The sequence below is a fragment of the Temnothorax curvispinosus genome, unplaced genomic scaffold (genome assembly GCF_003070985.1).
Source record: "Temnothorax curvispinosus isolate PA1 unplaced genomic scaffold, ASM307098v1 QBEX01003233.1, whole genome shotgun sequence".
In the NCBI taxonomy this organism is placed as follows: domain Eukaryota; kingdom Metazoa; phylum Arthropoda; class Insecta; order Hymenoptera; family Formicidae; genus Temnothorax; species Temnothorax curvispinosus.
Window position 1 is genome coordinate 1 of NW_020213013.1, and position 11,169 is coordinate 11,169.

Genomic DNA, 11,169 nt, shown 5'->3' on the forward strand with positions numbered 1-11,169 from the left:
TGAATCTTCGCCTTCACGTTCTCGATGGTGTCGGAAGCCTCGACCTCGAGAGTGATGGTCTTTCCGGTCAACGTCTTTACGAAGATCTGCATGGTGCTCTGTAATAAAATTTTCGCGTTAGAAGGTTGTCTCTTGAATATCATATACGAAAATAAAATCTTTGAATCAGTTCGATTCTAGTTATTTACGAAGTATAGACACGGACAAAGTCAAATCACAGACCCAGACAGGCCTAATAGGGTATGACCCGTGTTCACCTTCGTGGATAAGAAACCGTACAAAAAAAATATATAAAGCGGAGAAAATGGCCTGCTAGCAGCTCAAAACTGCTTACATGACGCAGTGAAATCAACGGCCGCCATTTTATCGTTCGTCTGGATTGCCAGGGATTAACGAGCACTCGACGCCATGTTTCGTACCATTTTACAGTTTGGCAAAAACGCGTAATAAACAGATAATATTGGAATGATCTGAAGGTTTTTCACGCGTTTTCTACATTTCTTCTGACGCCGATGTAGATACTACTCGACTATTCGACCGAATCTCCGAAATATACCGTTCAATAAAATATGCTAATTGAAGTGATCCCACAATCCACTCCGCCTAGCAACAGGCCTGAAACAACGATCGATATTGCGCACACCTGGAAATGACTCATTCGTGGCGAAAGCGTGACTCTTGTTAAACGCGGCGTATCGACGGCTCGTCGAGAATATTCCACGATGATTATTAATATTATTATCTCTACTCCGTTCGCGCGAATAAAGAATACTGAATTTTTGGTTATGAGCGAATATTCGAGAGCTAAGAATTTGTATCGGCGAGTATAAAAAAAAAGCGTACCTTTTGTTTGAAAGCTTCTCGCTTGTCTTTCTCGTCTGTATTTCACGTAGGACGACTTGAGAAGAACAGTCTTGGAAACACGAATTTCTTCACTCTAGCTCACGGAAACTAATGGAGCGGCGAGCGATGCGCACCTCGCTTTTATACCAAGCGTGTGACGCGCGTGACGTATGACTCAATCCGCGCGCCCGATTGGCCGAGCTCCGTTGAAGACGCCGCCGATTGGCCCGTCGGTCGCGCACGTCACCGGTCGGCGTGACGTGCATTTTGCGGATCTCGTATCGACTTGGTAACAAAGAACGCTCCAGAACGTTCTGCCGTGATGCTCGTGCTATATATGCATGCATACAGAGCGTGATAAAATTAATCGCCTTATTACTCATTTCGAGTGGCGAATATATTTTCTAAATATTTCTAAATATGAAAAAATTCGAATATTTAAAATGAATGTACATATGAAGTACATCAGAAATATAATTCGATTATTAAATAAAAATAATTTAATTATTGATGTGCAAATTTTACTGATATTTCAGAAAGGTTTTGGTTGCGCGCATAATTCTAAGATTGATTCGATTTAATACTTCGAGGATCCAGATGCTCGTATGAGATGAGCGCGAACGAATTGCTACGTGAATTAATATAGCACGTGTAAGAAAATGCTGAGCGCAAGAATTTGCGACCGCTTGTCAGATACAATATTTCTGATAATTTAGACAATTTTAATTAGTAGCTGTTTATAATTTGTGTTCTTACTCCAATCAATTTTCAAGATAGATTCACGAAGGAGATGAGGCGACTAATTTTGCGACATCCTGTACACGCATGTGCTCCCATTTATCGAAACCGTTATAATTTCCTGCTTGAGCTCAGCTTTCCAAAACTATTCTCAGATTCATCCTCAACGATGTACCTCTCAACACCGTAAATGAGGCCATTATATAAATCACGCGAAATGATGCAATTCTTTAAATATTGTATAAGCTGATTATGTAAAAATAAGTCCTTGATTGAGAAGTCATTTGCAATTGAATATGATAAGTTATTCCTTTGACGATAACGCTCAGGAAGTTTCGATGAATTCCGGGATGTTCGTTGAATGTTCGTGCTGTTTTGGCTGCTTCATCGGGGGAGGGGAGGGTATTTTCGGTTTTCACTTTATAACATCGGACGTGTTGGTCATGAGGTCGCAAACAGACGTCGCAAAATTAAATTCGCAGAACTGCCGAGTCACAAGCGCAACGTCGCAGTTCCAATGACTCGCAAACTGACGCAACACTATCGCGCACGGAAATAAGATAGATAACGCGTTAATCGATCATATGTATATCATTCTCTTCGGAGAACGTGCCTATCATTGTTTCATAGATAAAAAAAATGCGTCTCAAGCATCTCTTTCTTTTCTAATGAAATTATCGTATGACGATCAGCGGAGAACATAAAAGCGTATATACTTAAAGATACTTCAAGTTCGAAAAATATTTGATAAATCGCGGATATGTTGACCTTTATTCTTAAACTTAGATTACTCATTGCTTGAATTTTTCGTAAACAAAACATCGAAGTTGGAAAGGAAAGGAATACCAAGGAAACTGGTATGTTAATTCTTGCAGGCAGAAGTATCGGTAAGCTCACAGTTGCGCCGTACACATGTTCGTTTTATTCAATGATCAAAAATATAGAACAGAAAATCTACACAAGTCAGAAGAAATTCACTTAAATGGAGGGACAGTTGTCTGACAAGTTGAAAGATTCAAGTCTCAACTCGACTGGGGTCGCTTAAAATTCTGCAAATAAAACCAACTGATTTAGTTTTAGAAAAAAAAAAAAAAAAAAGAACGTTAACACGTGCACTTGCTCCGCGTCAGGTATCATCATCAAAGCGTCCAAATTGTCGAGTTATAAATATCTTCGTCGCTATTTTCTGCGTGAGTCACGTACGTGACAATAGCATACATCGTAATGCATCGTAAATGGTTGTCACTTTGTGCAGAAGTGAGAAAGAGAGAATAGGGATATAGTATTTTCTACACGTACTTACTACACACACAACATACACACGAAATCTCAATACGATCTATTGCCTACCCTTAAACTTCAAACTTATAAATGTTCGTCGTATTTTACCACTTGTTCGCTCAGATTCTTCCTGCTCGTATATCCGCCGTAACCGAGATGTGAATCTGGCGAACCATCCAGATTCAGTAAACACGTCCGCCAGTTTCATCGATACAAATCTAATATCAGAACTAATCGCGCATCACAATCGTCTGAGAAAATTAGCCAAGTCAATCGAAGCATTGTCTAATATAGCACTATCTTCTTTTTGTGACACGCTTATTACATGATGTTGAATACATCGTGAGGGAAAAAAAAAAACGATTATCATTGCCATGAAGTAAATAATTCGCTATAGAGACATAGAGACAAATAGCGCCCGTTACTCGACAAACGTGTCTCAAGTAATCTGCATATAACTTTTTCTTTCCCAGATTACGCGTATTCCTAAAAGTCATGACAAGCATCAGCCTAGCGTTGTCCTTATCCGAAGATGTCTCTCCTCCTAAACAAGCAACTGACACGGCGGGGAAAAAACTGCTTCCTTATGCCTAGATAAGTTAATAGATAAATTCGTATATCGCGGTACGAATCTTTTGGTAGATCTTCTACTTGGAGTCTGTCTCCATTTTGATCTCCTCCGCCTTTTTGTCCTTCTTCGAAGCCTCGCTGTCCGTGCCCTCTCCGTTGCTGTTGTCACGTCTTCGCTTTCGGGCGAATCGTCCCTTGAATTTCGGCGGCGGCAGTTGCTCCATACCTAGGACTTTATGAATCTGGCGGAACGCCACTAATCGCAACGCGTGCTGCGCGGACGCGGTAATATCTTCTCTCTGTTGAGACGTCATGTTTCCTATCGCGTCAACTGGCTCTTTCTCGCATGGATCGGATAAGCCTGAAGCGAAAACACATTTATGAATCAACACTTGATTCTCGCACATTATTTTTAGATCAATAATATAGCTATAATTTAGATCAGTTTGCCATATCATCTGCGCGTATCGCGGAATGTATGATTATGATACACGAGAACAAAATACTTGTACTCGAAATCAAAAATCACCTCCACAATACGCTCAGTCTCGTCATCTTTTTCATCATTTCAAGGTAGAAAATTAGTTAAAATATCAAAACGACAAAATAGATTTTAAAAAGTTACCTGGACTACCCGGTAGCAATATTCCTCCAGCTACACATTCCAGAAGTCTTCTCAAAGCTTCACCGGGACTAAGAAGACCTCCTGCGGTGCTAATCACCTTCTCAGTCAATAATTCCAATGCCTATATGCATCAAAAAGCGTGTTATTGAGGGTCGAGAAATCGAGATGACATAAGGAGAGATAACACGTTGTATACTAACCCAAGAATTCAACGGACCCCATGTTGGCACACGATTGCACAGGTCGCGCATTATACGGATAACCATAACGCAGCTCTGCAGCGAGGTAGCTCTAGCCTGTTGAACAGGATTAACATTAAAAAAACTACGATTTAATATACGCACTAGATGCACTGGCTCTTCTGGAGACGGCCTAAACTACCCTTCGATTGCTTTGTGTGGGCTTTAGCTATCCTCCCAGCCTCGTGCCTAATGCCCCTAATAGTATTAGCCCATATCAATATTACCGGGTGTTTATCGATCACTTTTTCCTAAGACGTTAGTACCTATCGCAATAATTAAAAAAAAAGCTAGAGCTCATATATCAAGAGGAAAGTGTGCATATATGTATATATGTATATATCAGAGAGCAACTCTAGGACTCGACTCGACTCTAATCTACAGAAACACCCGGTACACTTATGACTCGCTACTGTGTGTTTGTGCTTGTCTGTCTCTTTAATCTCCAAAGCTGTGCAGTTAACGCACATAAATTGTTATAAATACAAAAATGGAACGAAATACATAAATCTCACAAAAGCTGAGTACTGACGCTACATGTTCGATTTGCTTTCAAGTTAAGACAGACCTAGAACAGACGCAGCCTAGGCTACAACGCATTAAGGACGATCCAGAATAATGAATTTATGCTTGATCGTGAAGCAATCGAGCGGTCTGCGTTAGTAAAGAAAATAAAGAAAATCACATTCATTCTAGGGAGACAAATTAATTATACTCGAATTGCGAACGTCTCGCAGAACAGTTCCTATTATTCTGGATGTTGGAGATTCAAAGCGAAGCAGATGTAAATGCATCTAGCAGCATTCGCACGTGACTGTCGAGATAAACATTTACATGTTGCTTACTTGCGAGATTTCTTGCCTGATAATATATCTGATCGCATGTTCGATGTGCGATTAACTTTCTCTCCCACGTACGGACGATGCCACTGTTAACCCATTATTTCGGAACTCGTGTATTTCGGACCATTCTAAATCATAGCAATAAACTCGACAGTCCGAAACGTAAACGTAAAATCTAAATATTCCGAAGAGAATACAGTGGGCAAAGCCGACTGGCGTGTGTTCAAAAAATTCAGCGGATATATGGAAACGGCGAACATCGAACGTGATCAAATAAGCAATTCAGACAGAAACGTGTCGACGGACGGGTCGGTTAATGATAAAAAATAAAACCGTCACAAGGCTGGAAGTTTCTAAGACTGCTTTCTTCTCTTTTTCTTTTTTTCTTTTTTTTGTTTGCTTTGTTTTGGCTCGAGAGAATGCTTTAAGAGAGAGAGAGAGAAAGGACAACTTGCACGCGTCTCGCGTTTTGTCAGGAGAAAATAAAAGAAAATGCTTCGTTACATAGCGCCAAACAAGAATGTGGCACCGACAATTCGAGTTTTCTTGAACTGAGAGTTGATGGATTCAAACCTGAAACCACTTGGCATGCCTGAGTGCAGCTAAAGCCTCCAAACACTTAGCCTTGGGAAGTACATCTGGTGGATCTGGTTTCGTCACGGTGGGGGCCGCGGGCGTTGTTTGCAGTTGAGCAGCTTCCTGCTGCTGCTGTCCAGCATTATCTGAGATTCCAACAAAGAAAGCACAACACGCTTAGACAACACTTAGAGTGTTTGATCATGCCCAGAGATTTTAGGTATTCCCTCTCTCTATTAATATTCGTTTCAACTTAAGCACCTTTAAATTGTGGGCTATATTCGTGATATAAATGCCAACGTGAAAAAAGAAATATAAGCCTGATCGAATGTAGTACGTTTGCAATGCACCGAGTTTACACCCCCGTTAAAACGTTCTTTCTCGGATGGTTTCTCTTTTGCCGCTCAAGAACGTCCGACGATTCTTATCAGCATCGGTAGTGTCACCTCTATCCGCTTAAAAGGTAGGTAGCACCGATGCCGATAGAACGGTCGGTTAAGATTCAGAGGTACGTAATGCACATCGCAGAATGTGCGTACAGCATTCGATAACAGTTAAGAGGGATTTTCTGTTCTTTTTTTATGCATGATCAAAAAGTCCATAGTTTTAAGATTGCCTCAGCGTTGTTTCCTCCTATCGCAAGCGTGTCCACGTTCAATGAAATCTCTCGTTAAGTATCGTTCGTCGATGGAGACTCTAGCCTCAAATATTCATTCTCGAGAAAGTATACAAATCGCTACTGTAAATGAGAAGTAACGCGTGACAATGGAAACTGGTATCTAGCCGTATCATATTTTACGCTCTCCTTTCTGCGAGTTTTATCTCAATAACGTTCAAGTATTGCTTTGCGATATACTCTTGACAGTCGAAAATGAATTCTACAAAGAGGACTCTGTCGTGGACACACTAATAAGACACGCAGCTATATCGAAAAGGAAATTAACTTTATGTTAGAGCGTATGTACACTGGCAACCGGCGAATCGTCCTTGGCTGCCCCGCATCGTCCTGGTGCTTAAAAAAACTTACAGAAAATCTTCCGGGCCATGAAAAGAACAAACTAAATGTACAAATCGCAGAGTAGATCAAGAAAATGACATGAAAATAAAAGAGGTGCATAATTCCGTAAAAAACCCCGCAATGCTTTCGTAGTTATCCTTTTCTTGGCCACTATAAAAATGCGAAACAATGAAATCACCTGCTGCAGCAGTTGACTTGGGTGTCTCGCGCATCAAGGGGCTGGTGAGTGTCACGCTGACGGTGACCGTGCCACCTGAGACAGTCAAAGCCGCGGATTCCGGATGCTTCCCGACGTTGTAGCTTTCTTCAGGGGCTACATTCTTTAATTCACCGGGTAAAATCTCCGCAACCTTATTGAGCAATGTCCTATAAAAATGAACAGTCTCTTGTAAGTTATGATAATAAAGTATATATACGATTTCTGTTTACCCATCAAGGAAATCATCTGAAAAATACCTGGTAGGTTTCTCCGCGCACAAGACCACAAGACAAACGTGATTGTCTCCGGATAACAAGAGTCCTTTAGCCAAGTTTCCGACGCGCATAACTCCACGAAGTATCCTAGAATCTTCTTTCTCCTTTTGAAATGAGAATAGATTCCCGTCGCTTCCATCTTCTTTTTGTGGTGTGGCTGCTGCTTTCTTCTTGTCAGCCTCTTCTTTCTTCACTGCAACTTCGGCGTTCATCTGCGGAGTACCGGCTGGTATTGCTGCTGCAGTAGCATTGGCATTGATAGGAGTGTTCTTTTTACCTGCAAACAATGCACCTGTGTTAATCTATATAATGAAAGTTTGCGAAAAATGAATGAAATAAAAGTACTCACCAGCTTCAGCTAAAGCATCCGACACAAACTTCAATGCCTTCTCGGTATGAGAAACTATTTTCTGGACTGCCAATAGTTCTTGTTCCTTAGGATAAATAGTTGTATGATGCGCCAATACATGTTTGTCGTCTGACGAATCCGGTCGTCTTTGTGGCCCTGGGTACATGATTATAGGTGGTGGTCCTTGGAACGGACGCGGAATCGGTGGGGCGCCCGGGCCACGTCCGTAACGTCGGTACCATTCATAATATTCACATTCCTCCTCGTAGCGGCGCCTCTCTTCCCAATACATCATCTCCTCGTCCATCATGGGTCCCATAGGACCCAACTGATTGATCTCCTCCCTGCGGCGTAGATACTCGTCACGCATTTGTTGCCTACGTAGTTTTTCCTCCAACATTTTGCGCTGCTTAAGACTCGGTTTCATGTCAACGACCAAATCAGGATTGACTTTCTTCTTATAGGCAAATCTGTGACGGCGGCCCTTCATATGCATGTCTTTGGCATTGGGATCGTTGAACCGACACTCGCATAGCTTACAATTGAAACTTATAATCTTCCCGTCCTCGGATTTATTCTCCTCGATGTATTCCTGGCCAACCGGCTGAATATCCTTCTCATCGACCGTAGCCTCTTCCACAGTTTCTTCAACAGCTGGCTCTTCCTGCTTAACTTCTACAGTTTGATTTTGGTTCACCGTGCCCAAGTTTCCAGCTGAAACATTTGTAAAAATGCAAACGCGTGAATATAAATTATTTATAAATCTTATAAATGTTCATAAAATACCGCTAGATTCTGATATTTTGTAACATAAAAAAAATTTACTTACAGGCGACAAAGTTGATTTTAGGCGTTGCTGTCACCGTCGGCTTCTTGGTAGCAGCAGCTTTCGCAGCTGCTGCTGGCTTTGGATTCAGAACAGTTGGATCCGCACTTGGTATAGGTTTTCCAAGTTTAGTATGCAGTTTGACGACTTTCTGATGCTTAGCACCCCTGATGTGAGCGGCGTAAGCATCGTTTCCGGTACAGGTTACATCACAAAGCTCACAGCGAAGACTGTTGCCTGCTCCACGCGCTGGCGGCTGTTGCGGCACCTTCAGAGAGGCCTCCTTCTTCTTGTGCTTCTGACCCTCCAGATGCTCACGATAAGTCTGTGGCCCGGCGCAGCTGATCTTACAGACATCGCAATAGTGTAGTTGCTGAGGCTTAGGTGGCTGCTTCGGCCGCATTGCCTTCATCCCTCCCCCGCCAGCTCCGAATCCCTTCCGTCCGTAGCCCTGCCAACCTCCAGTCTTCTGGTTAGTGGAATTGCTGTTTGCACTCTGTTGGGCTACATACATAGTCGCAGCGCTATATAGCGCTGCGTCGTAGCCGGAATACGTTGTACTCGCCGTTTCTAAGGGAAATGAAATTGAAACCTCAAACTTTGGAGGGGCCTAAACCATTCGTACTTTAGCGCGGCACAAAACTTTTACTATTACTCATTTCGAGATGCATCGAAAGACCAACTACGAAGACTCCATGACGAAACATCGGGAAACTGGATGTACTCGAAAGTGTTGCTCCACACTTGGGAGCGGACAAAAAGAAATTTCTGACTTCTGCTAAATCCTCGAACTGTTATTACGATCGAGAATGCTAGCAGAGCTTTTGCAAATTTTTGTCTCTTCGTTCATACGTGTCGTGAGAGGATCAATTTCATGTTATTAGTTTCTACGTCACAGTTAGTGGTCGAGAGAGGACCGAAAATATTTAGAGATAAATGCATAAAAAAGATCAGTACACTTACTATTTGTCGCGGTTGACGGAGTAGCGGCAGGCGTTGCTGGAGCTGTGTATCCCGACGTATAAGTAGCGCTCTGCGTGGGATTTGATTGTTGATAAGCTGTACTAGATGCTTGATACGTCTTAGCTTGCCCAGTGGTAGTGGCTTGTCTGGCAGTGCCAGTATAAGCACTAGTTGTGCTATAAGCAGGTTTTGCAGCCTGGTAGTGTGTTTCAGTAGTGGTGTAAGTTGCTGCAGCAGCCGCTGGTTGTTGATAGTACGTCTTGGTCGCGTCGTAAGTAGCCGCTGGAGCAGCTCGTCCGTAGCCGTAATCGTAAGTCTGAGCTACAGTACCGGGATTAGCAGCTGCAACAAAAACAGTATACTGTAATGACGCAGCTGACGTTATCGCACTTGGAAATAATTATTTTAAGTATTGATGACACGCAGTGGAAAAGTGCTGTTTAATTCAGGTATAGGGAATAGAATTATCTTTAATTTAGTGCACCAAGCTTTTTTGTCTTTCTGAAAGACAGTCAATTGCTGAAAATACATTGAAACTTGTGGAAGGAAAAGCTTGGTGCGAGCACAACTCCACTCGCTACACCTGAATCAGCATTTTCATTTTCCATAGATAAGGCCGGTATCACAGTCTCCGATTAACGTGATTTTTCGATTAAAATCACTCTTCGTCTCTTTCTAGAGGGACAGTTAGAAAGAGATGCAGAGTGAGTTTAATCGGAGGATCACGTTAATCGGGGGACTGTGATACCGGCCCATATTCATCGATATTTATCTAAAACATTGAAAAAAAAACATTCACGTTTGACAGAGAGAATGGATAAACATTTACATAAAGTATGTCAATACAATTGGTGTATACTTTCAAATTTATTAAATCCCTCTCCCGAAGACTGATCGCCGAGCATGACCTGAGACCTGTGTGAGACTCGAACTCACCTGCGTACGTTGTCCCGGTCGCGGCTGCGGCCGCAGCGGCTTGATAAGTCTCGTAGCCAGTCGCAGCAGCGGCAGCCGGTCGCTGTGTGTACGTGGCAGCGGTCGCAGCCGGGGTAACCGCGTAACCCGCCTGCCCGGTCTGATACGCCGCGGCGCTGGTCGCCCTGTTCGTGAAACAAGGTTCAGATAAAATTATCACGGTCGACATGTGGCGGAGTCCGTCGAGCGTCCGCGCGAGGAGTTGCGACGCGCGACGGCGACGCGGACGGCAATACGCCGTCGGGGAATTTAATCGGGAGTGAATTTTTCTCCGGGGGAAAAGACGCTCGATGGAGACGCTAATCTCTCGGCGGCGAGTGATAATGGCCGCCGAGCCGGCTGGGTCTCTCAGGCGGCGTGCCGTCGTCGGGAACGCGACCGGTTTCTCATCGCCGCCGCGGACGCGCGCGTCCGCGGCCGCGAATCCTCGCGCGGCTTAACACTAGATACTTAGCGATAATGATAATGCAGACGATTTCGTACCCATATTGCGTCCCGCCGTGGGTAAATCCGAAATAATTGTTCTGAGCCATCCTTCCTCGCGGAGAGAATCTCGGAAAGAAGGACAATGGAGGAAGTCGTAGGGCGTGCCACGAGCGTACTCGATAGGACGGAACGGCGGCGGCGCTGGCGCGGCGCGCGCGCCGATTGGCCGGCCGGCCGCGATCGGCGCGACCTCAGCGGCCGTTTCCGCGTCAGGGCCGGCGGCGCGCGGCCCGAGCTGCACTTCCGCGCGAATATACAACGCGCCCGCGCGGTTCTAGGTTCTACACCTGTCGTCGTCGTCGTCGCGCGCTACCTGCCACCCGTCCGGTCGCCGAGAGCGAGGCTATATGCGTCGCGCGAGAGA

At 43.9% G+C, this 11,169-nt stretch overlaps 1 protein-coding gene across 2 annotated transcripts; it reads right to left on the reverse strand.

Moving 5' to 3' along the window:
• Nucleotides 1-2,480: 2,480 nt before the first annotated feature.
• Nucleotides 2,481-10,913, reverse strand: LOC112452324 (zinc finger RNA-binding protein). 2 transcript variants are annotated; one of them, XM_025012456.1, is made up of 11 exons: nucleotides 10,803-10,913; nucleotides 10,281-10,444; nucleotides 9,345-9,686; nucleotides 8,385-8,840; nucleotides 7,556-8,269; nucleotides 7,189-7,483; nucleotides 6,911-7,098; nucleotides 5,712-5,860; nucleotides 4,258-4,353; nucleotides 4,058-4,178; nucleotides 2,481-3,793 (listed from the first exon to the last, which is right to left on the reverse strand). In XM_025012456.1, the coding sequence occupies exons 1-11, from the start codon at nucleotides 10,850-10,852 to the stop codon at nucleotides 3,510-3,512; spliced, it is 2,859 nt and encodes a 952-aa protein (XP_024868224.1). In that variant the 5' UTR covers nucleotides 10,853-10,913; the 3' UTR covers nucleotides 2,481-3,509. The 2 variants fall into 2 exon arrangements, with proteins under 2 accessions (XP_024868224.1, XP_024868223.1); XM_025012455.1 differs by having other exon boundaries at nucleotides 8,385-8,951.
• Nucleotides 10,914-11,169: the final 256 nt, after the last annotated feature.

What these genes read in the sequence shown, in the direction of transcription:
- LOC112452324 (XM_025012455.1), bottom strand. Translation starts at nt 10,852, where the DNA reads ATGGCTCAGAACAATTATTTCGGATTTACCCACGGCGGGACGCAATAT. An exon ending in TAAAATCAACTTTGTCGCCT is followed by an intron (nt 8,270 to 8,384) that starts GTAAGTAAATTT and finishes CAAATGTTTCAG; the next exon opens with CTGGAAACTTGGGCACGGTG. An exon ending in GGATGCTTTAGCTGAAGCTG is followed by an intron (nt 7,484 to 7,555) that starts GTGAGTACTTTT and finishes CATTGTTTGCAG; the next exon opens with GTAAAAAGAACACTCCTATC.